At 30.7% G+C, this 25,537-nt stretch overlaps 2 protein-coding genes across 6 annotated transcripts; both read right to left on the bottom strand.

Moving 5' to 3' along the window:
- Positions 1-235: 235 nt before the first annotated feature.
- On the bottom strand, positions 236-8,629 carry LOC117235766 (apoptotic chromatin condensation inducer in the nucleus). 3 transcript variants are annotated; one of them, XM_033498091.1, is made up of 10 exons: positions 8,407-8,629; positions 5,744-7,058; positions 5,580-5,667; positions 5,311-5,427; positions 4,882-5,086; positions 4,166-4,374; positions 2,895-3,119; positions 2,314-2,574; positions 1,878-2,027; positions 236-1,402 (listed from the first exon to the last, which is right to left on the bottom strand). In XM_033498091.1, exons 2-9 carry the CDS (start codon positions 7,054-7,056, stop codon positions 1,905-1,907), a joined length of 2,541 nt encoding a protein of 846 aa, XP_033353982.1. In that variant the 5' UTR covers positions 7,057-7,058; positions 8,407-8,629; the 3' UTR covers positions 236-1,402; positions 1,878-1,904. The 3 variants fall into 3 exon arrangements, with proteins under 3 accessions (XP_033353982.1, XP_033353981.1, XP_033353983.1); XM_033498090.1 differs by having other exon boundaries at positions 544-2,027; XM_033498092.1 differs by having other exon boundaries at positions 544-2,027; positions 4,166-4,371.
- A 3,130-nt stretch (positions 8,630-11,759) lies between these two features.
- On the bottom strand, positions 11,760-21,768 carry LOC117235768 (Krueppel homolog 1-like). Of its 3 annotated transcripts, XR_004493729.1 has the most exons (4): positions 21,536-21,768; positions 18,090-18,861; positions 16,766-17,568; positions 13,615-15,338 (listed from the first exon to the last, which is right to left on the bottom strand). XR_004493729.1 is itself a non-coding variant. In XM_033498096.1 (3 exons), exons 2-3 carry the CDS (start codon positions 18,837-18,839, stop codon positions 16,816-16,818), a joined length of 1,503 nt encoding a protein of 500 aa, XP_033353987.1. In that variant the 5' UTR covers positions 18,840-18,861; positions 19,653-20,121; the 3' UTR covers positions 11,760-16,815. The 3 variants fall into 3 exon arrangements, 2 of the variants coding, with proteins under 2 accessions (XP_033353987.1, XP_033353986.1); XM_033498096.1 differs by lacking the exon at positions 21,536-21,768 and adding an exon at positions 19,653-20,121 and having other exon boundaries at positions 11,760-17,568; XM_033498095.1 differs by having other exon boundaries at positions 13,615-17,568.
- Positions 21,769-25,537: the final 3,769 nt, after the last annotated feature.

Genomic DNA, 25,537 nt, shown 5'->3' with positions numbered 1-25,537 from the left:
TAACTACATATTAAATTTCCATCCACAATTTTATAAAAAAATTTAGAAAGAGATCTAAGAATTAATTTCAAATCATAATCAAGACAAATATAATGTTAGTTTCTCATAATTGTTTCAATTTCTGATTTTTTTCACATGATAATTTAAAAAGAATAAGGATATTTAAGAATATACATTATTGCATAACTACGTTCTTTTCCTTAATGTGTAAAAAAATATTTTTGGACGCAACACATCATTAAAATTAGTTTAATTGGAGGAAAGATATACAGTGTATAAATTAGTAGTTAAGTTACACACCAAACTTGAAATTTCAGTTTTCTTTTATTCTTTCTATTCATAGTATTTGTGATTGTGAAATATTTTAATTAATAGCTGACATGCACATTCTGTAATTCACGATTTTTGTAAATTGAAGCAATTACAACGTTAGCGTTAACGATTTTAATATAAATAAAGATCGAATAAGTTTACGTAAACATTTGTTTTCCCTGTTGCAAACATTTCAAACATTTATCGCCATGTTCGAGTTATTTTTTATTAATAATATTGTTTTTCCTCGTTGGTTTCCTTTTCAATTACATTTTTTGTTCGAATCAGACAAAAAATATATATTATAACGATGAAATAAATATAACGAACAATTCATTTTTCGTTCTAAAATGTATGTATTTTTTTTCTTTCGCTTCTTCTTCGTAAATCTTTCGATCTTATTTCAAGGGTGAATAACAAATCTTCTAAATATGGTATGACATTGTACAAAGTAAGCGGTAGATATACTTTTCGTATATAACCTACAATGTTTTACATTTATTCATAATTTTACATGTCATATCACGGCGTATTGAATTATGCTTTATATACAAACGTGTTTCTGGCTGTGCAAATTCATTGCGCGAAAACGAGAAACACCAAAACTTTACATTTTACTACCACTATCTATGTGGCAGTACATGTCAAAATTCAAGGAAGTCAGGCTATTCTACCGACAGAGACGAAAAGAGAGATAGATTCAGAGGAGAGAAAAACACTCCCATTGACGCTTTAGGACGACTTCATATTAATGAATCACAGTCTCTCAGCATCCTTATTTTGGACTTTTTTGTTCGCTGCTGCTTTCAGCATCTCGCCTCAGCATTAATTTTTTTTGTTTCGTTTCGTTTTTTATTTTCTCGTGAGAAAACAAATAGCGTTTTTCAACGATCACGAATGCTAAATTCGTTCCGAGCGTTTTTTCTCTATGTAGATAGTTTTTTCGTTTGATTATCCTTCGATTCCCCAGGGCACGTTTTGCGATATCGCACTACGACGTATCGTAGAACGTGATGTATCACTCCTAGACGATGCAAACACTACCGTTCGTTCTACAGTTACAGCGCTCTGTTGGATAGTTAATGTCGACCTGTAAGAAGTATGGTTTAATGCTGAAATTTCGGGGAGAATGGATCGGAGATCGGGACGTTTCTTGATCATGCAACAAATTTGTACAGTTTCTGACCAATGAATGAAAATTAACGATTGAACAAATTGAAATCAAACAGAGAAATAAATACGCGAGATTGGTATCAGAACAAGAGAAAAGGAATAATACAAATTACGTTCTCACGTGAAACAGAAGTTTTCTAAATTTAAAAAAAAAAAGAAAAAAGTGTGGAAGAACAAAAAACACAAATTCTAACATGACATTGTTAAATCATTAATCATAAAAACGGGCTGCTAATTGTGGAACAATTGATAAAGGAAAATTTAAAAAGCATCTTCGGCAAGTCTCTCTCTAATGTAAAAAGGAAAAATTCGTTCGTCTTTTCGTGATCTATAACATCTTAAAAATATAACTGATCAAAATTGGAACTTTTGCATCAGAGAGGGAAAGGTACGTTTATAGAAAGTGGTCGATCAGAGAACTATTTTCTTGGGCTGCGACGGCGACGACCGTCCCTGTTGTTTCTTTCAGCGCGTCTCATCTCTTCTAATCTGCGTGCATGTTCTGCCATGTGTTGCCTTCTCATTTCTTCTTTTACGACTATCTGTAATTAAAACATATCTATGATTATCCCTATGAGTAGTAATAATTAGATCACACATGCAAATTCATAGTTTTATGAAGAAATGAGGCTAAATCGAGGTTAGATACTAGAATGAGAACTTCATTCCGTATATTTTAAATATTGTATTAAATTACTTTATATAAATGAATACAATTTAAAAAATCATCATTTGTTTTTCTACTTTATAAGTATCATATTTATAAATGTAGTATTTAGTTTTGTTATAAAATATAAGTACTTAGATTGTACTTTATCTATAATGTACCTGTTCATTTGTGAGTGGTAACCAGTATATGCATGGCGTTGCTTTCGTTTTTCTAAAGAGATCATCTAGAAGCTTAGCCGGTGGTGGCTCATCCTCTTTCTTTTTAAATTTACGAGCTGGAGCTGGAAGGTGTGCTTCCACTGCTGGACTCCGACTCCTCTGTCGTCTTTTTTTATCATGTTCTTTCTTTTCACGTTCTTTTTCTTTTATATGCTGTTGTCCATCTTCTTTACCAAGATCCCATTCTCGAACTACCATCACCTATTGTTTACAAAACTCTTCTTTAGTTATCGCATAACTGCAATCTTTTATTTAATAATTCATAATCTATTCATTTTTATTTAGCCCTTAAATGCTATTCTGGTGTTCTGAACTATCTCAGATATTATAAACATTGTCATAATTCTGCTCTAAATAAATCTAAATTAATCTAAATTTTATTTTATAAAAGAAAGTGAACATAGTTACAAATAATAGTAAATTTTATAATACACATTCTTTATCATTATTTATCACATTTTATACTTTTCCTTAAAGCTCTTTCTGTGTACGAATTGTAAAATATGATAAAATTGATATACCTTTGTATTCGTTCTTTCTTCGCGATTCCAATCCTGCTGCCATGAATCAGACGGTACGAGAGGTTCAGTTTTTCTTGGGATGGACTGATCCTTTGACAATTCGCGTGCTAATTCCATGTCATCTTTGGTTGCATATTCAACATGAAGCCTCTTTGGGTTTGAAACTGGCCAGGATATACCATGTAACGCTTGCCTCGTCTCAAATGCCTGGTCTTCGTTAGCATACTAAAACAATTCAATTAATACTATCATCTACGACACTGTGTTTACAATAAATTCAAAAGTTATCAATATTGAAATATAAAAAGAACAATAAAAAGAAAAGAAGAAAATAGAAAGAACATAAAAAGAAGATACCTTAACATAATGTAAATAATATAAATAAATAAATTTAATAATATTGCGATATGAAATAACAAATCAATGCAATAAAATATATACAAAAGCCTTTATTAAAGATTATTGTCATTATAAACTCTATATGTTTATATGACAGCATTTTAATATTGATAAAAGAAAATGAATCTCCAAATATCAAATAATGAACGTTTTTATATTAATATATTAATAATTTTTCGTTTGTCTTTTTCTATTATATTCGTTACTTATATAAAAATATTTAAAAGATAACAGATATTACACAATATAAAAAACAATCTTTACATTACTAATCATTTTTAATTTAATATTATTTATTTTTTACTATCTTAGTATAATATGTAGAATATATCTTCTAGTAATTCAAAATAATATTACAGTATTGCACCCGTCCGTCAATTTACGTAGAAAATATATTCTTCTATAATCTTTATTAAATTTACTGTGTTGTCAACAAAGGAAAAGAATGAGTGCTTATCTAGAGATTTTCAAAACTCGGATGCCAAAGGATCGAAACATTAATAATGAAACTGAAGCAGAAAATAACTCAAGAGATGAAGATAATAACTTTAAGTTAATTAAAAAGAAAAAGTTGTTTATTTTAAAGTATGATATCAGCAGCTACAGCGAATAATATTTATTTTGTTTTATATAGAATTTTATAACTTCCCTTTTTCCATCTATGTGGAATAAATATTTTTATAACTTATATTGACTTTTCTCTATAGTATTCTTTTCACATTTGCAGCCTTCATTTAAGAGATCTTTATGATTAAATTAATTACGCATGATTTACGTAAAAAAGACGTACATGGAACAAACACTTTGCATAAATCAGAGGACTGATACATATCAAAATTAAATGAGCATTTTTAAAAATTATTTTGACATACCTCTACAAAACACTTGGATTTAATTCGATCCATCCAAAATCCATTTTCGACAATTGTGCCAGTACGCGACAGAAGTTCTTTAATTTGATTCAAAGTAAACGGACGAACCAAGTTTTTGATCAGAAGGATATTTGTGGGCTTCGTAGCAGGTGGACTTGGAGATTTGACATGTGGCACTTCTTTAACGATCGATATCTTACGCCTTGCTGCTACAAACCACAATTTAACTAATAAATACATAAAATATTTCATATTCGTCACATTCTACTTAAAAAAAAGGAAAAAAAACAAAAAAGATTGATCGTTCACAAACATATTCTTACAATTATACCTCCAATTACAAATATAGCTCTTAATTACAAACCTATTGTTTCTCAGAGAAGTAAACTTCTATTTCATTAGTACAACAAATTTTAAAATCTCTATCCAAATATCTTCAAACAAAAAAATTTTAACAAACAAATATATATATATATATATTAGATTAATTTTTATAATAGTGATAGTTAAGGATCAAGAATATTTTTTAATATATTCCTTACTGCATTTAAATCAATATATTAAATATTTTTTTAAATAGTTATTTTAAATCTCATACATTTAAATGGTGTGATTTTAGGAAATATTCACTTATTTTTTTTATTTTGATATAAATGATACCATGTTTATAGAAATTAAAATAACTCACATAAGACCCTTTGAAAGTGTTCACATACCTATATGATTATCTATCTTTGGGTCTCCCTTTTTTGTTGCACCATTCTTTTGCATGATGTTTTCATCACCGGACTTATTATCGTTTATTCCGTCATTAGAATTGTGCCACTTTTCGCTAACTCGATAACGATCTCTGTCTTCATCGTCATCTTTTGAAAGACGAACCTCATTTATCGACAATGGTCTTGCTCCTGGCACCAACGCCTATTACACAAATACAAATGTGTATGAGTACACACAAATTTAGAAAACTTTACAAGTATAATGTATGACATTAATATTAATATTTATACTATGATATTAATATTACATATGCAAATATTTACATTTAATTGTATTCTTTTTATTTATTTTTAAGATCATAAAACATCATAGATGTTTCTTTCTAAAATTTACAAAATGTTAGACGTTAAAAATAGAAATATTACTTTAAGTGAATCCGTAGAAATTGAAAACGAAGGTGCGGTGTCAGTAGATAATGCAGTACCCCATCGACGCTTTCTCGGAACACATTTGGAATCTGGTTCGGTGTTGTCGTGATTTTCCTGTAAAAAACATATAATTGTGATATTTAATGATCTTATATAATAACTATTATAATACCATAAATATTTGATATATACTGGTTATGACTAAGCTACATTACAATTATTTGATAAATGATTCATTTATTTAGAAAGAAAGTATAACAATGAACCTTATTTGGAGCACTTGCTTCATTATTTGCATTTGCATCAGTATCTTCTTTTTTAATATCATTCTTTTCTGTTAACATTCTCGAAGAACTGAAACAAAATTTATAAAACGATATAGCAAGATATTAATGATAAGAATTTGGACGACTCGCTAATTTATACTTACAATGATCTTTTTAAATTTACTTTCACGGGTTTGTAAGTCACCAACTGAGTTGTTACTGATGCAGTATATTCTGATTTATCAACTAGATTGTCTAACTTTTGTTTATTTGCTTCACAATGTTCTGTTTCCATTTCCATGTTATTTAATAAAAAATTATTCCTTGCTTTTGGTGACTCAGTATGATCTTTCTGTTCGTGGGAATCCTCTGTACTTATTTTCTCTTCTTGCATACATACATCAATTTCAAGATCTCTTTTAATAGAAGGTTCATCCTCAGAATCTGGTGTATCAGAATTAGATGAATCTCGATATTTAGTTCGATGTTTTCTGCGACTGGCACTTTGTATCCTGCCACCAGTTCTATTACTTTTAGTATGAATTTCATCATTTGATTCGGATGATGAATTTAGCTCACGAACTTTTTCCTTTTTATCTTCTTCCTCGTCACTGCTTGAATCTCTTTGAGTGTTTTCAACACTAGTTTCTTTATTAAATGCTTCCACTGTCTTTTCACTAGTATCTTCCACAAATTTTTCTTCCTTGGGCATAATGTTTGTCTCCTCGGATGAATGATTACCATTTGAACTAGGAGCCAATATAGTTGTACTAGTCGACTTAATGGGTTTACTATCAGCGTTTTCGTTGGAGTAATTTGCCTCATTTGATTCACCTTGCTGATCTATGTTTGGTTTATCGTCAGACAAGTTGGCTGAAGTGGTTTCAGGCAGGATCTCCTTGCTATCACTTACCTCTTCGTTAGAGTCCTGACCTGGGTATGAAGAGGAGGGATCGTTCGGCTGTTCAGTGCTACTGGGTACTCTTGTAGAAGAAACCAGTTGCTTGTCTGCCGAGTCAACCTCCTCTGCAACTCCCTCACCACTTTCCTGCCACTTGTTCGATTTTTTCCTATTTAAAGAAGTATCAGATAACCCTTCTGTTGTGTTATGCTGTCTACATAATTTTAATCTCTGTATCTCGCCAGGTGATGCATCGGATCTTGACACTTTCCAGATTGATCCACAATTGTTGTCTTCTTCATCTTCTTGCGATTTGATCTTAACATCTGCTTCAATAGACAAAACTTTTTCATTTTGTTCTTCTAATTGTTCCATTTCCTTTTTCTGTATATGTGCTGACTTCTTTTCCGTGATTTTATTGCTCAAACTTTTTGTTGTTTCCTCAACATTCTCTTGCTCTAAGGATGTTGAAGATGCTTGTTTCGCACATTTTCGAGTTGATTTTCGTGTTACTCGTTCAACCTCTTTCTCTGGAGACCCTGCTTTTGCTTTGTTTCTTTCACTTTTGCGTCTCATATCTAAAATATGAAAAACAAAATTCTTAAAAACTCTAGTTTAGAATTGTATGTTACAGATGTGCATCTATAATTGATATATCAGTACAGTAATGTTTAATGTTAAAATATATTTATTACAAATAAAATGTTATTTATGTTGAGAATGCTCATCTAGAATTTTAGAAACTACATAAAAATTTAATAGAACAATGATAAAATAGCATAACAATGATAAAATTTTTGACACACACAATATGAATTTCTATATTATTAATAAATAAATATTTCTAACTCATAAAAAATATATTTTAAATTATTTTCTAAAACCTATTATGTATTCAGAATTTATTCATAATACGCTTTTTTCATTTTTCAATGTCAATATACTTTTCAATTTATAAACAATAATTAAATGTATTCTAGATATTGTGTATGACATGTTTATGTTAATATTACATAGTCGTCTCTGAAAGTAAGTCAATGGTCTTACATTTATACTTTTAGCAGCAGCATTAACTTACTTTCCAAGGCAACTATATAATCAAATGTAGTAAATTTATTATATCTACCCTACATTTTGAACATATAAAGACTTTTCTAAAGTACTTTAATATATAAAAAATTTTGACATACATTGACATTCAATGAAAATGTTTGTTTCATACTAAGATCGCATCTGGATATTCTATTCATGCACTAAAAGTAAATTAATTATATCTTTTAGTAATCGATGTTTGTTTCACCATTGAATAATTCTTTTTTCAGATATATTTCTACTATCTGATAATTATATTTTTACTTCAATATTTACATACGTAATGTAAAAATATAAAATAAAAACAATATATATTAAAACACTAAAACTTCAAATAATAAAACAGATAAAGCATAAAATAACAATCTACTTCCAGTAAGATTATATAAAATAAAAACTATAATATTCAATAATATTTTTATTTCACAACTACTTGTTTTCTAACGTAACCAAGTTTATTAATATTCACAGAAAAGTAATTTTAGAGAGAAACATGCACAATATCTGAAATTAAGAAAACCAAAATGTTAAAACAAAGCATTAAATCATATAGTATATAACAACCGAATGATTAATCAAAGAATTTTATTAATGTTTGAATAAACTATTGGTACATAATGACAAATACTTAAAACCACGCAGTCAGAAGAAATTAGTGTTCATAATAAATAACTACTAGCCCTATGTATTACGTAAACAAAAAGAATTGACTCAGATAACAGCTTTCGATAAATATTTATTCAAAACTATTGGAAGAGCATCAAAATCTAATTTGTGGTTACCCGAGAAACGCGCGGATGTTGCACAATCTGAAGATTCAGAGAAGTCACTTACTCTATAAATGTGTTTCGTTCGCTGGCTAGAAGTTTACCAAGTATGTATCGTTTTTTCAGAATTTTATTGACACATAAATACCGTACTACAATTAAAACGACGTTTCCAATGACGCCTCTAACAATCGGTCGTACCACCTTACTCCATTGAACACGAACGTTTCACATCGTAACAGATAGACCTGTGAAACCGGAACGCCGGCACATTCGGTATATTCGTTTAAAAACTTTATCGCCACGTAAGTTGACTAGGATATCGTTCGTAAATCCGCTTTCTCCAGTGCAGCGTTTACGTTATGTGGAAATAGGATTTAAGCAAATTGTAGTGAGCAGTAATTTACATTTAGTTTCGTATCTAGTAATTATTATAGTTACGAATATATATAGGAAGAATGGCGAAAGTCAAAATTTTATAGGTATTCAGAGTATTTGATTTCTTGTCTATATCTTTCAAATAAGTTTTGTAAAGACTACAATAAATAACAATAAACATATACTATATTCGATTGAGACAGATAGAGGTAAATACGAATATTCTAGATACGATTCAAAATTCTCTGTACATACATACGTATGTATGAGCATTGACTAAATATAGATTAGACCTTGCATACAATGCAAGAAGCGTCCACCAGCCGAGGGTTACGTAGACCTATTAATCGGCCTTGAAATAGGCTTGGCTACATTACTCCTTATCTCATTCATATCACATTTCTCCAACCTACGATCCGTTCTAGATTTTTTGGTTTGGTTATTCTTATTGCTAATTAATACTATTTTTACTGCTAACTCTTACTTCACTGTATTTAGGGATCGTTTCATTTCCTTTGGTTTTTATCCTTGTTGTAGAGATTTCTCTATTGCATTATATTGCACTTTGTTACATTCCAACGTGTAGTCCTTCCTGACTCGAGTTTTATCTATCTGTTATCTACTTGTTTTCTCAGTCTTTCTATTTCTCTTATTCATTTTATTCCCTTAACATCTCCTGAGCTGTATAATATACTTCCTAATCTAATCTCTTTCCAAATTTCCCTATCGATTTCCCTACAGCTATATAATAAATGTTCCAAACACCCTTCTGTTCCTTCACATAATTTCCTATCTATATTTCTTTTTCATCTTCTTACTGCGAGACTTTATAGCAATGAATCTATGTGTATGAGTAATACACAGATTAAAGAGCTATTTAGACTTCAGTGGAAAATTAGAAAGTGATAGAGTACTTGGATAGAATTTTAGAATACTCTAGAATGTGGTACGTATGCGAATTGCAATTAATAAAAATTGTCGTTTGTATTGTATGTGCGAGCGATAGAATACTTTGGGATTCCAAAAACTATTATTTTTGAAAATTTTAATCCAAGATCTGGGGATAGATCGCATCCACTGCAAAATTCATTATCGAGTGAAGATTGATCAAGACAACTTAAAATCGATCAGACTAGGTTGAACAAGGAGTATTACTTAGTAGTTAGTTTCTAAAGTAGTGCACGAATATTCGAACTGCTCGAAAGTCAAGCCGAGCCGAGATTGAATCGGTTACCGATTCGATTTGAATAGATACCTGAAAGAACCGAACAGCTCGAAAAAATCTAGTAGCGTGAATCGTTTTCAGCAGCCTCAAACAATTGAGTAGTTTGTGGCTCGAAAGATCCAAGGAACTAGAGTTAAATTTAAACTATGTCACTTTAAGGGATGAAAGCAGTGTTCACCGGTCGTATTCCTCCAAAGTGAAACAATATAAATTTTATATGTATTTTTATATGCAAGATATACTACATCGTAATAATCTCTTAATAAATAAACCAAAAATAGTTTTGAAAATGTATTTGTATAATTCAATAACGAAAATATATAGATTAATTATATTAATACATTAAGAAGCTTGTAACACTTAGTGCCAACTAATTTACTAATTTAATATTTTTGCTGTTAATCAATTAATTTAATTGAACGTTAATGATGCCTGTTTAATGTAACATTAAATAAATACACAAGGCTACAAGCAACTATATTTCCTGTCAAGAAATATTTTAAAAGGGCGAATATTTATAAAATTTGTTGTATGTATATATGTATATGTATGTATATATATGTATAAAAGGTATAATAAAAAAATCATACAACTCGATATATCTAACGTATCAATATATAATGCATACTTATTCAATAAATTTACTAAATCTGTACATATAATAAAATTTATGGAACATCTCATATATAGGGTGTCTCAATTTAATTTTTCAATTTTTTGTGTTATTATTTATTATTGATATTTATAATATAATTAATTTCTTGGAAAATTCTTATGGTAATTCATATTATCGTAGATATAGTGGTTTTTTTAAAATAAATTTTATCTCTTACAAAATTTCATAGGGTACCACCAGATAATCATAAAAATCCATATATTCTAGATTAATGAATTCGCCTTAAAATATCTCTTGAAACAAAATAAATCACGCCTGAAGCATAAAAATAGTTTGGAATAACAAACAGTTTAAGAGATAATCACGACAAACGATTAAAACGAGACACCCAGTATATACTGTATTTACTACGGCAATTCGCATAATGCGAAAGACACTAGTTAGTAGTGTAGTGTCTCGGGAACATCTAAATGACAGCTACAAGAATACGTTATAAAAAAGTAGGTTCCCATTTAAAAATTTTATTACGATCTTCATAGGACGTTTCGATATCATCGCAAGGTCAAATAGGCAAAAGACATACTATGTCTCCCTCGATATCATATAATTTTTACCTGAAACATTTTTCATATCATTCATATTTTTTGGCATTCGAACGTTATGAGTTCAATAAACCAGACAAATTGTACATACGTATGTATAATGCATATATATATATATTTGTATATACTAATTAATGGCAGGCAGTTGACGCTAAATTAGCGTTTATTCTGTAATTTAATGTTGCACAAAGAAAGTAAACATACGAATATATGTACAAGTGGAATTATCAAATATTAATCCCTTCTTTTTTTATTGGATTATTGAAAACAAGAATTTTAGAAATGCAACCAAGATCAATTACTTTAATTGATAATTATAAAGACATTAGCAAAAGCATCACGTGTCTCGTTAAAAACTGCATAATTCTAACTTTAATATAGTTATACTGTATTGTCTGCGAAATATAACGAGAAATGTAAAACGTTACTTTCCAAATGCCTGGCGGGTCAAATTCAAATCGAGGTAAAGATATATGTATTGTGTTTGTAGTAAAAGTACCAAAACATTGGCGAATAGATTCATGAGGTGTACACATGATAAAACCATGTTTTGTGTAAGCTTATTATTTAAAATTAAACGTAAAATTCCAAAAACAACATTTACGATAGAATATATTTTAATGCAGTGAATACACGAAAGTTTGTTCCGACATACGGCAAAAAAAATACATATATAAATAATATATAGATATAGCTACATATATTAAATAAATAAATATATTTCCTGTCGAAGGCTGACTATGAAATTATTCGTACGCACTTTGGCGGAGTAAAACAAGAAAATACAATTATTAGTGCCTATCAATTATCGGAAAATTTCTGACCTCTGGAAATTCTTGTCGATGCAAAAAATAACGAAGGATGATGCCTCGACTTAAAATTAATTGCAATTAAAATTACTGCAGCGAGTAATTTTTGAAAGGATATTTATTTTTCAGTTTCACGCGCGCTGATCTCTCTGTCATTGTTTCTATCTTTGTTAATTCGTAATGAACACTGATATTTTATTATTATACGTTTTCTACTTTATTGATCGATCAATGAGGGCGCGAGAAACGAAAAAATACATTCGTTCCTTTTGGACTCTTATACAAATGTACTCTTCTGTTCTTATTGAAAGTATCTTGTATAAATGAATCTCTACAAAACTCTTTTCTTTCTTTTTCTTTATGTGTAATCAGTTCCACACGCTCGAGATAATGGGATAAAACACATCCCATTTGGCATGTATTTGTATATCTTAAAAATAATAAGTAATAACAGATAATCATAATATTATACTAGAGCTGTCTCTGCACATTTCAATCTATTTCTTATCATTATCGTAATACTTAACAATTCGCATCCATTTTCTTTCTCCATATACTCTCACGTGGCCTATGCTCGATGACTTAATGAAAAACGAATTTTTATGGTAAGCTAATTTCAAGCGCTTCGAAATCAACAATAATAACAATCATTAAAATTTCTAACAATACACTCGAGTATTTTCTTAGTTAAAAACATGTTTACTGAGAGTTAATAAAACAATGAAGAAAGGGAAGCGCTAATCGAATCGCCCCAGAAAACTTAAATATACAATTGCACATAAAATTCATGTCATGCGTGATTTATATAATAAATGAGAATATAATTCGCACACAACAAAAAGTTTCAACGTCTTAAAAAATAGGAATAGGCCACGTGTCGAATCATTCTCGTAAAAAAAAAAAAAAAAAAAGAAGAAGAAAAGGAAAAGGTGTAATATACATGAGCTCCTATATAAATATTACATTACTTATTAATATAAACATGGCTCAGTGTATACTCAAGCTGTTTTATAAACCACAGATCGATAATTAGTGGTAGATTTAAACGCAAAGTACATTTAATTTTAATAATGTTAAAACGCTTTTTATAATAAGACCATAATAAAATTTTATGAACTATAATATTTTTGAAGCGAACTTCAGAATGTTACAATAAAAATGATAATATCAAATTCGGCTATAAATACAGATTCAAACTTCGTGTGTAATTTATTTTTTTGTTAAATTTATTTAATATTATTAACATTATTACGCTGTCGCTTATTTGATGCATTTCGCGAAATCTACCATTAAATTATTTCACAATTTATAAAACATTCCGTATGCCATACTGGAGCGATGCCAAATGTAAATACAAATGGCTTCAAATTGTAAATTGTGACGATACAATTTAGTATTTAATATTAAACTCGTATGTGTTGTATACACAGACATACTTGTACTGGCAGTGAGCATAGCTCCTCTCGATACTCTGGCATAATGAAGTTTTTAATAATGAGTTTGGTACTTTCTTCCTTACCAGCTCCACTCTCACAGTGAGAACTTTGATCAGTTATATTCCAGTAAGATCTGTTTCATTAAAACTAAGCCTCTTAAGGTAGTCAATACTACTCATTGGGAATTAAATATACATATATAATATTAATTCTTTTTTTTTCTTTTTTTTTATAAGATTGTTGAATCTTGAATTTGACTCAATGCTTTTGTACTTGAAATTAGTGTGCTTCTACAATCATATTTGCGGATCCTGATGGTTTAACGAAACAGATAGTTGAACCTTTTGTTATGCTTTCTTCTATCATAATAGATATATAGAAACACAAGTAAAGTGTTTTGTTCTAAATTGAATCTATTTTTTTCACGGACAGCTGCTGTACAGAAACTACTGTATCGACAGAGGCCTTAATATAGTCAATATTGAAAAATTAATACACCAAAGATACTGATAATATAAATACATTGAAATTTCAATAAATTTGTAAAACAGACCAGTAACTGCAAATGGATTACAAAGGAATTTAAAGCAATTCATCATTTGTATACATTTGTTAAGAAATAAAGAAAAGAATAAACTGCAAGATATTAATATACCAATTATTACAGGATTAAATATTGTTACCAATTTGTGACAGCAAACTAGCGCCATCTGGAAGCGCATTTTGGAATTAAAAGTAATCATTTATGAAAGTATGTAAATTGAATTTGTACAGTGCCTTCAATGTATTTCCTGTTCGCTTTCAATGCAGTGATAAATCATTAATAAGGATGATTTAAACAGTTTGTTTAAACAAACATTACGAGACTAATGATGACGAAATTGAGCAATAACATATTTTAATATCACTTTTATCGCATCGTATTAATACGTAGTTGGAAATTTGTTTATGCAAAGAAAATTTTTCTTTAGACTGGTATCAGTCTTGTTAGTTTTGGCAAGAAATTTAAATCTTTGATCTTCGCGTAAACGTTGGATATAGAAAACCTTATAATATAGCAAACACGCATAACATTTTAATTTAACCTCCAGAAAAAAGGAATAAATTACTTGGAGGAAGAAAACGATTCATTTTTGGTAACAGTGGCGTAGGCTTCGCAAATAGTCGATACGTTCGATTGTTTATCTCAAATTTTTAAAATCTGGATAAAATTTTAAATTATAATTTATCAATATCAAAAAGATTAAATAATTTATTTGAATTCATTTGTTCAGAATTTGAATTGGTTGACTTTTAGAAATATTATAATAGGTTAATCGTATTATTTATACTCTTTGTGTCAAATATTTTTGTACTTTTTTTTTGTACAACAAAAGTTAAAATAAAATCTAAAAATTCTCCCGATTACGATCGTTCTAAGCCCTCTATAACGATGATGCTAGTTCTGCCACGGTGACCTGCACGATCTTCATTACTTTTACACTAATTCGTTACAATTCAATGATGTACATACATATATGCACACGCACACACACATATCTATATATATTATATAACGTGAAATACGAAAAATTACACTGAGCACGCCAGCTACGCATATTATATTGAAGAAAGTAGAACGAACGATCTCATTCTTTATAACGCAGAATTCCGGCGTTTTTAAAAATAAAATAAAATAAAATCATTTAACATTGTAAGTTATACAATTTTTAGATTCATAATGTTCAGCTAATGCAGTTCTGAATGGGAATCCTTTTCTGATATTATTCTTGTGAAAAATGTTCCAAATAGCTTGCGATAGTACGAAAAGAGCTAGCATTTCCTTTATATCCTTTGGCAGTTTATAAGTAATAGATGATCTGCTGGCGAGCTCTAAGTGTGTTACGATGTTTACCCTGAGGCACGTGTAAACAGTTCTCGGAACCAGTTGAATCTGCGAATGTAATGAGGCCACTGTATCATACTCTTATTAGACTGCAAAGTTTTCAGAATTACTTTTTCAAGTGGTAAAATTACTGGACGTTTTTCTATTGGTTCATTTAAGGCTTGTAAAGTATATTTTCCGATATAATTTTCGACTTTCTTCAAACTTTCACAGTTCAAAATGTAAGAAAAGTTATTGTCAGTTCGATTACTAATTAAATGTTTCTTGTCAGTCGCAAAAATTAAATACGACTCTATTAGAAAAATTATTTCCATCAATTTCTTATTCTTTGTACTTCGTTTTGAAAAAGTATTTGAATGTTTGAAGAAAACCCCAAAATATTCAGAAAATACTCGGTATAAAAACAATTAACTCAGATCGTATAATACCGCAGTGAAATTCCACTGCAAGATAACTCTATCATTCCCGCAGCACAAAGTTCTTTAATCAGTTAGCAATGGGCATTTTTTCATCTTTCTCTTAAATGTCTATCTTATTTCAATATAATGTAAGATTTAAAAGTCTTAAAATCTTTGAATTTGTTGTAACAGTATTGAAATATTTTATCAGTGCATTAAAATTATTTCTATTAGTCATATTTTAATCGTTATACTCCAAAATTCAAAGTTTGTTAAGACAATTAAAAGCTCAACAAGTTCTTCGGTAATTTGTAACATTAGTTATCTGAATTTTTTCAGCCCATTACTACTCTGAATGTATATCTCGTAGAGATGTGCGGATCGTCTCGAACATGTTCCGAACTTTAAAACGGACCAACAAAAAAAGAATTTCGAGCGGGACTCACTACACCCGTTTTGCTCGGATTCCGAAATGTTTCGGAATAAGCATGAACGGGCAGTATCGCTTTTGATCGGCTAGGCAAAAGTCGGACAGGATTGGTTTCAGAGCCCGATACATTCAACTACGTATTAAAAGGAAATGGAAAGAAACGGTGATGATAAATCTTAAATGAATAAATATTATATTTGGAAAATTTGGAAGAAAGATTCTTTTTACTTTAACAATGATTTTAAGTTAATTACAAAATATTTCAATGACTTTACATAAAAAATAAAGTATAAGGTTAAAATAAAACAAGTATAAACGACTAAAAGCACGCTGTTTGCTACAAACTCTATATGAAAAAACCAAATGCTTTACAGTTTTAAATTAGCATACAAAAAACATGTTTATCAATCTCCTCTTAATACATAGCTGGATCTATCGGGCTTTTGAGTCGATCTTCTGTCGAACCGATGCAAAGCAATACTGTCAGTTCATGCTTATCCCGAAACATTCGGGCAAAACGAGTGTGCCAAGAAGCCGTCCGATTTCATTTATCAAGAGGTTTGTTCCGTTGCTGAACATAGGCATAACCGCACACCTCTATTATCTAGTTCTTTATACCTCCTCACAAAACTTAGATTATGTCTCACCGTCTATGAAATTATCACTGGTTCAGAATCAATTCCTTCCACATCTTGCACTATGATGCTTTTGCAAACTGGATAACAGAGTTCTGTCTTTGAGAGGCGATAAGACCATTTCTCTCACTTTCCATTGACTCCAGGATCATTTTACACCGTTTTCTTGGTGGGAGAATTAACGTTTCTCGTACTGGAATTGCCAAATCGAGAGGATCCGGCGAAGGAACAGGACTTACGGGATTGCTACTTGGAGGAGTTAAAATCGGTTCTCTTTCAATCCTGATGCCATACTCCCTCTGTCTTTCTTCTTCGACTGCTTCTAGTGCAGCCTCTACTCTTCTACGAGCGTCGTTCCCTGGTAAATTGAGAAGAGACGAGCAGTCACTGACAAATTCGTTGCTTTGAATTCCAAGACCAGTGTATGTTGGAGAAACCTCAGGATACAGAAACAAGTGAGACTGTTCTACAGGGACTACAGACGTCGTTTGAAAAGCTCTATCTTCACTAGGCATCAGAAGCGGTTGTGAATACTGCTCTCTGGAATACATGTAATAAGGAAATTCTCGTGGAGTGTCGTCATAAGCAGCAGCATCATCAATTGGCTCTTCAGTCTTGCAGTTCTCCTTGTCACTAGCAGTGCCTACACTATTTGCCTGCGAGATCTCAATCTCTGGCTCAATTGGTGAGTCCCGAGGAGAACCAGTGACCGATGAGTCTGAATGTGTTTTAATGTGTAACTCCATTGTCTTCTTTGAACCAAACGTCTCATGACATAGTGTGCACTTATAAACTTTTTCACCATAGTGGGCAACCTAATACATTTATAATAGTTTATTATATGAGTTTAAGTCTCTAATGGAAACAATACAAAACAATTACAAAATCATTATAATTTACATTTTATAACGTAACATTAATTTGAATTAAAATTTGAAAGGCATTAATTAAATTTTAACCATTAAATTTTAAACTTTATTATCAGGTGTATGTAAAATTTGGAAGGCCTTAATTAAATTTTACATATACCTGATGATAATGTTTAAGAAATCATGTATATGCGTATAGGTATATATAATTATATATGTAATTATAATACATTAAATCTTGGACTTATCCTTATGAAACTGAGTTTACTTTATATTGACGTTATTATAAAATAATATAATATTATTATGTAATCTTTGTTTAAAGCAACAAATGGTTAGAATATAAGTTATATTAATTATAGCTAAATATAAGTGTTAATATAAAGTAATATCAGTGAATAAATTATGGAGATTTTATATATACAAAACTTCATCTATGCATAGTATATTATCAGAAGTGAACAAACCTGATGCAATTTGAGGACATGGTTGTAACCAAAGGCTTTACCACAGATGTCGCAAGTGTAAGGTTTCTCCCCGGTGTGCGTGCGGGTATGTACCTTCAGTTGCTTAGAGCATGTAAATCCCTTGCCACAGGACTTGCAAACGTATGGTTTTTCCCCGGTATGCGTGCGCATGTGTATTACCAACTGTCCGCTTTGAATGAACGTTTTCGAGCAGACTGTACACTTGTGTGGCCGTTCGCCGGTGTGAATTCGCATATGTCGATGCAGCTTACCACTATGTTCAAATGCACGTTCGCACACACCACACTTATAAGGCTTTTCTTTCGTATGTATACGACGATGCACGCTTAAATTCTCTTTTACGGAAAACGATTTACCACAAAATTCGCATCTGTACGGTTTTTCACCAGTATGCGTACGATAATGTCTAGTCAATCGCGCAGGTACCGCAAAAGTTTTCCCGCAAATATTGCATCGGTAAGGATCTTCGCCTTCTTTACCGTGCGAACGGAGGTGGCTCTGATACAAACTCTTCTGATTAAAAACCTTTTGACACAGCAAACACTGGTACGTCTTCTCCTCGACGTTTGCCGATAGAGTCTCGCCACTGCACGCTGGTGTGAACACGCTCAAATCCGGACTACATACGAGACTTTTCACCGGGTTTACTGGCTCCACGGTTGATATCTCGTTGTTGACCGACATACTCGTCGAATTTGTCATCTGTTTCGCTTGATAGTAACTCACCATTCTTCGCTACGAACGTATCAATCTGAAAGTAATAGAAGAAAACGATGGCTGATTTTTATTGAATAGGATTTTTTAAAGTTATTAAATTTACCATAAAATATGGAATCACTACAAGTAATTCGCAGTTGAAAAACACTGTTTTAAAAATCAGGTGAAAAATTTATTATTTGAAAATGCTATTAATAAATAAATTAAAGGCATTTATTAAATAAATTAACATATTTGTAGCGAGCCTTCGTAAATACTTATTTCACTTTTTATATCTGGATAAATTGAATTGAAGTAATGAAATCGAAAAATGATATCATTTTAAAGACAAGTGTAAGTATTATATTTGGATTTCAGTATTACAATGGAATTTATTTACGTGACTCTGTCATGAAAACAAATGGCATGCTGCAACAATGTACATAACATTAAAAGCATTTCACAATGTTCTTCAATAATTCAGTGCACATATATTTTTTACAAATTACAAATTTTACGAAGTAAATTATAAAAACGGTAACGAATCTATTTTCTATAAAAAATGTTTTAAAAAGCATCGCTCAAAGTTACAATTAATCAACACAATATATAACAGGTACTGTCTTTAAATATATCTGTCCAGAAAAATTTTATAATACAAAAAAAAGAATAAATCTTATATATAATCAATTATAATCATCAAAATTGATTTAAAAGGAAGAAAAAAAGAAAAAGAAAATGCGATATTTTTATAGTACAGAAGTTATAATTTTGATCATCAAACTCTATCTATCTAAACTAAAAAAATATAAATATAAATACAAAAACGTCATCAAGTCGATTTACCTGTAGAATAATAACAATAACAATAAAGCATTTATTTGTACAGTGGAAGACTATTCTTGTGAGGTAGATCGACATGCGATAGATAAGAAGGAAACAGTATGACGTTGCGTCGTCCTACGTGTGAACGCAACTGTGTCTAAACGCTTTGATTACGCGCTGCTTCGAAACACTGGGGTAATACGGCTCCGTTCCCCACCATTTGACTCTTTTCAAATCCTAAAAAAACGCCCACGAATCGTGCGACGCGCCGCCCCGTGGGTACACGCACGCTCACGCATCAAATACGCGCACGCATCCTGCAATTTTAGCCCGTCCCCGATTTTACCGGGCCTATGATGGACCCGAACGTATTATCGACGCACCGAACCTGTCACGCTCACTACCTTTTCATTCCGTTTATTTAGAAAAAGACCATGATCATCTTAACCACTTACCAAAGATATTTTCCTACTAATTTATTTACTATATAATACACCATTACTGTTGACTTTATGTTTTAAGAAGCTATATTTTTTCTTTCATTTTGTATTATTGTATAAAAAGTAATTTGTAAGATTATTTTTATCTTTTTAGTAATAATTGTTAACAAATATGAAATAGAGAGTTTGCTAATTAGAATACACATTATCAATTTCGTTCTACAGAAATTTATATATATGAAAGTAAAGAAATTTCCATTACACAATAGCCTGAAATAAAAGTTATCATTTTAATCTGTTACGTACTATATCAATAAAATTAAGAACATTTATTAGTATTTTTACAACCAAAGATTTATTTACCATTTATTAATTAAGTATTTCTCAATCAATTTCTTAAGACATAATAATAATAATCTTATCTCAAACAAATTTCGATAAATTTTTTATGAAATCGTGTAACAAGACCATTTTAAATTTTAATTAATGCCATCAGAGATACGTAGTAAAACAGCAATAGCTCCACTGATCTTAATAAATATACATACATATTAATCTTTCGAGTAAAATTAATTTAGTATATTCCTTGAAGGCTATTTAAATAGCAAGACGTAATGGAAACGCTTGACATCTAAATTTCTAATTTAATAGGAAAGCTTATTGAAGAAACCCGACATTGTTCGCACATTCGTACGAGGTCGTCGGTTCAGAATAGGTTAAGGCTGGGTTAAACCTGCACGCGCGGCTCTCAGTGAGGCAGTCGTCGCGGTCGGCGGTGGTGCAATACCGCGCCGCGGTAGAAACCGCCTACCACTGCCTCCACGTGTATTCGCCGCATTTTTTTATAGCGATCACCGACCTCGTGCAACTCGCCGCGCAGTAAGGACGTTGAGTTACATCACGAACCGCAGCTACATATCGCCTCTCCTAAGCGAATCTATCGCGATTTTTCTTTCTTTTTATCACAAAGATATCCCCTCCCCCCACCTCAATCTCCTATCCTTTTTATCAATTTCGCAACACTTCCAGGATACGGAAAATGCGATTGATCACGAAAAATAGCGCCACTAGCGCGACCGAAGTTCGCGGCCAAGGAGAAAACTATCGATTTCAGAGTCAGCAATTTCTCGCTCTTTCCTCCACTTTCTTAATAATGATGTTTTTCGAAAATTAAAAAAAAAAAAAATACTTAATTTTGTATTACATCTTAACATTGGCTGTCCATAAAAAAATCGAGTACAGATTCAAATTATCATTTCTTTTAAATTGTCATTGATTTTACAATTTTTTATATAATAAAATTCCAGTACGTATGTTAATTTAGCTAATTGAAAGGAATGTAAGCAAAACTACGTTTAACTATCGTTTTCAATAGTCTTTAAAAATCCACAGTATCAAAAGTCTCTATTATAAATTTATTGTTTCTCGTGGAATATATGACGCAGAAATGTCAAAATCTCCCACCTGTGAGGTTTTCGTTAAACCCTTCCACGGCCAAGAAATCCCACGTTCCAGCTCATCATCCTCTGGAGAACAACGAATAAACGAAATAACGCGAGAAATCAGAACAGAAACGAATTACGGATGTTCTCTTTAACGCATATCACGTTTGTTTGTCACTTCTCACCAACTGAATGCCGACGAAAAACTCAAACTCGAAAACGAAACCAAAGGACCCTCAGGACACGGCCAATCGTACTGTGTAATGTTTACCGCCTGGCCATACCGAACGGCGACGGAAATCATCGATCATGACCGAAGTGCCGTGCTCGACCCTGCCCCTCCACTCTGGTTGCCCCCACTACTGCAACAACGGCGGCGACCTACAATTTAGGGCGAGTAAGTGCTTTTCGCAGCACGTGGAGGCAGTAGTCGTGGTTTCGGCCGACCCCGCGATATAAGCATGACAAAGACCGTCGACAGACGGAGACATAGATATCTTCAGTCTATAGAGAGTGTATGAGACGCGTATTCTACACACGCATATGTGACGCCACCGTACGTTATGATAAGGTTGATTAATCACAGATTTGTTACCATCGCTAGAATAATCAAAATATGTATTCGGCTCGGGATTTATATCACTTACGTCGAATCTAAGTCGGTTCACTCGACTTTCGTGTTCGAAAATTATTTATATTGGGCATATAGTGTATGTGCATGTAGTATTATATAGATAAACAGTTATTTCTATTTAGCAAATTTTTGAGTAAAAAATGCAAAAATTAGTAAATAAACGGTATTAAAATACAACACTGTTATATTTATTATGTTATTTTAAAAATAACAACTTTTGTAAATACATGTATGAAATACTACATACATGTTATAATTTGTATATATATTATATATAGTCATAAACATTAAATTGAAAGAAATAAGATCTTTAATTCCCAATGTTTACATGTATGTATTTTGAAAAATACAAAAAGTAAAATATTTTTATAAAAGTTAAAAGCATTAGTTATCAGGTATTCATATACACCTGTAAATGCAAAAACATTAGCACATCGAAAAGGAGTGTTCATTAATGACGAGGAAAAGGCAGTCTGCATGATATTTAACAGCCGGTACAGGAAGCTGCCAGAGGTTAAATCCGGTCGACGCAAATGTGTTGGTGAATTCATGATCGGCGCGTGTATTACTTTCTCTTTCTTTCTTTCAGTTTTCGTCACTAGTTGACTATCCTTGCCTTATCTGTCATTATTGTTTCCTTGGTATGTATCATTAGTTCTCTTTTTGTCACGATACACGAAAATTTTATCTTTTATTTTATCACAATAAAATTCGACAAACATTTTACCTAAGATACTTACAAATTTGTACATATTAAAATTTAACATAATTACTAAACAAACCTATGGAATTGAAGAAATTGGTTACGTTAGACAAGAAATTAAAAAAAAGTTGAAGAATCTAGCGAGTTCATTATAGGTATATATTAGTACGTAATTAATTATAAATGAGCAAATTAGTTGCATTTCGTGGTGATCATGCCTGGGACAAGTGCCGTGCGCTGTAACGATATTACTTTCGAACACAGGAGAGCAATGACCCACTGCGCGCGGTGCACGTGTGCCGAGTGGAAACCACGGCTGCTACCTCCGGACGGGGCATTGGACGCCGCGTGCGGTGGCAAGAACGACGGGGCTACACTGGTACTCCTCGCTTTTTGTGTAGTGGTGCCCCTGAGAGACTGTGCTGGCGGTGTGTAGTGTGTAGACGATAGCAGTGACGGTAGCAACAACACCGTATCTAACAATATTAAAATTTCATCGAATGTTTTTGAATACTTTAATTCCTTTCTTCGTTATTTCTGTCAGTTCATAAATAACCTGAAAATGAAAATGAAGATCAAGGAAAACTTTTTTCAATTCTATTTGAATCCAGTTTGGTTTCGAAGATATCTAATTAATTTTGCTGGTATAATTCAAAATAGAACATCATAAGTTTATTCATTTTTTAATACTACTTAATATTTCTAAAATATTTTTGTATCTTACAATATTTTTAATATCTTTAATGTAGTTTCATATTTTTTAAATATCTCGTTAGAATAATGTATAAAGTAGATAAATTGGGGTTTACAAGTACATGTGCATATGCTGATTATCTTAGTATAATTCAAAGCAAAATATGTTTCTTAATATCCTTGATATTTTATATGTTATGTTATATCGAAGATGATATAACGATTCTAGTACAATTTATTGATTTTTTAATATCATTTTGCAGTTTTGATATATTTTAATACCTTTTTTATATTTCTTTACATTGTAATATTCATAATATTACAATACATAGTATTTTTTCAATATTGTTAATATTTTATTCATTTTACATGTAATATTTAATATTATTGAAATAACTTATGCATACATATATTGGATAAATTGAGACTTATAAATTATATTAAATTGTATATAAATTTTCAAAAGTATTTGTAACTAGAACGTTATGATAGTGGTCCTTCATCGATACATATTCGTTGATTCAGGTAATAAGTCAGATAATAAATAGATAGGCGTATAGATAGACGTATATTTCTTCAAACCTGAATTTATCGCCGCCACATTATTATGCTTTCAAAATTGAACATTAAAATAGAAGTATACATAAAATAAATATACTCAGGAGTTTACTACATTAGAAAAAGTACTACTACATCAAGTTCTTATCACAACTTTTTTTAAATTAATTTTATCGCGTGCTTTGATCATTTTTATTGTACTATAAGGAGCACTTTCGAAACATGTTTCCGGGTTTGAATTACGTCAAACCGCATTCAATTATTTTACTTACATTCGGACTCGGAATCGTTATTGCGCATTCATATCTCTATTACAAAAAGAGATAACAATAGAATGCGAAGTACATATGTATTATATAATACATTAATTAACGATACTTTTAATGCGTATTTAAAATATGTCAACACTTTGTAACACGTGAATGTAAACAAAATTATCGTTTCAAATCTTAATTGTCATTTGCAACTGCATTATATTTTGAACAATAATTTACTAATCGATGGTAATTTAATGATAATAATCTAGCGATCAATATGTAATTAAATTATAATTTCTAAGTTATAGGCTTCTCTTTTACAATTTTGTAATTTTGCCAAAAATAATTGACAAATTATACAATTTTCTTATCACCAAACTTACTGTCATAGAAGAAAATAGATTAGAATTAGCAATTCGTAATTTGAGTCTTGTAAAATTTTGAATAAAGAATATTTTTTAATAAGAAGCTTGCAGAGTAGCAAAAGATAAATAATATTATTCCAGTTATGCAACTCGAGTTAAATAATCTCAATTGAGAAAAATCACTAAATTGCATAATTACCAATTAGACATTATTATGAAACGTAAACCTGATAAACGATTGCATGGATCCTTTTACTGTTCTGCTAGCTATGATGACTGCTAATCTATTAGCTAATAATATTAGTAAATAGACAAGTTAGTAGTTATAGATATATATATATATATATATTTGTAACTCTGCAGTTTTATGTCACATAGTATAATCAAATTACCAGTAATATGAAAAATTTAATTGGAAATCTAACTTCTTTTACGCCAGATTTATTGTTGTTATAAAAAAGATTTATTGGTACTGATAACTAGTAACTTGCGATTTTGTAAAATTTCAATAATAATACCAGAAATCCCTAATATGGAACTATTCAAAATTCATTCTACCTAAAGTGATTGATAAAACATAAAATTTATTTAGAATATTTAATTTCTTTTATCATCATATCTATTAATGCCGCAGAGGAGAATTAATTAAAATCGGTAGTTTATAACCTGTGACTAGAAAAGTTAAAAAAACATATATTTTTATTTCTCTTCATTCTTTGATAAAAGGTTTTTTTGATAGAAAAAAATAAATAATTATTTTCACGATACGTATAACAATAACATATCAAATTAAGAGCATAAGGTGCCATTAGTG

The sequence above is a fragment of the Bombus vosnesenskii genome, unplaced genomic scaffold, assembly GCF_011952255.1.
Source record: "Bombus vosnesenskii isolate JDL3184/JDL3185 unplaced genomic scaffold, Bvos_JDL3184-5_v1.1 scf7180000013319, whole genome shotgun sequence".
Classification (NCBI taxonomy): Eukaryota; Metazoa; Arthropoda; class Insecta; order Hymenoptera; family Apidae; genus Bombus; species Bombus vosnesenskii.
This window is presented reverse-complemented; position numbering and strand designations above follow the sequence as displayed.

Excerpts from the sequence above, each read along its gene's own strand:
- LOC117235766 (XM_033498091.1), bottom strand. The coding sequence starts at position 7,056 with ATGAGACGCAAAAGTGAAAGAAACAAAGCAAAAGCAGGGTCTCCAGAG. Across the intron at positions 5,428-5,579 it reads AAGCAAGTGCTCCAAATAAG|GAAAATCACGACAACACCGA; the intron begins GTTCATTGTTAT and ends TGTTTTTTACAG. Across the intron at positions 2,028-2,313 it reads TACCACTCACAAATGAACAG|ATAGTCGTAAAAGAAGAAAT; the intron begins GTACATTATAGA and ends TTTTAATTACAG.
- LOC117235768 (XM_033498095.1), bottom strand. The coding sequence starts at position 18,839 with ATGGTGAGTTACTATCAAGCGAAACAGATGACAAATTCGACGAGTATG. Across the intron at positions 17,569-18,089 it reads ATGTCCTCAAATTGCATCAG|GTTGCCCACTATGGTGAAAA; the intron begins GTTTGTTCACTT and ends TAAATGTATTAG.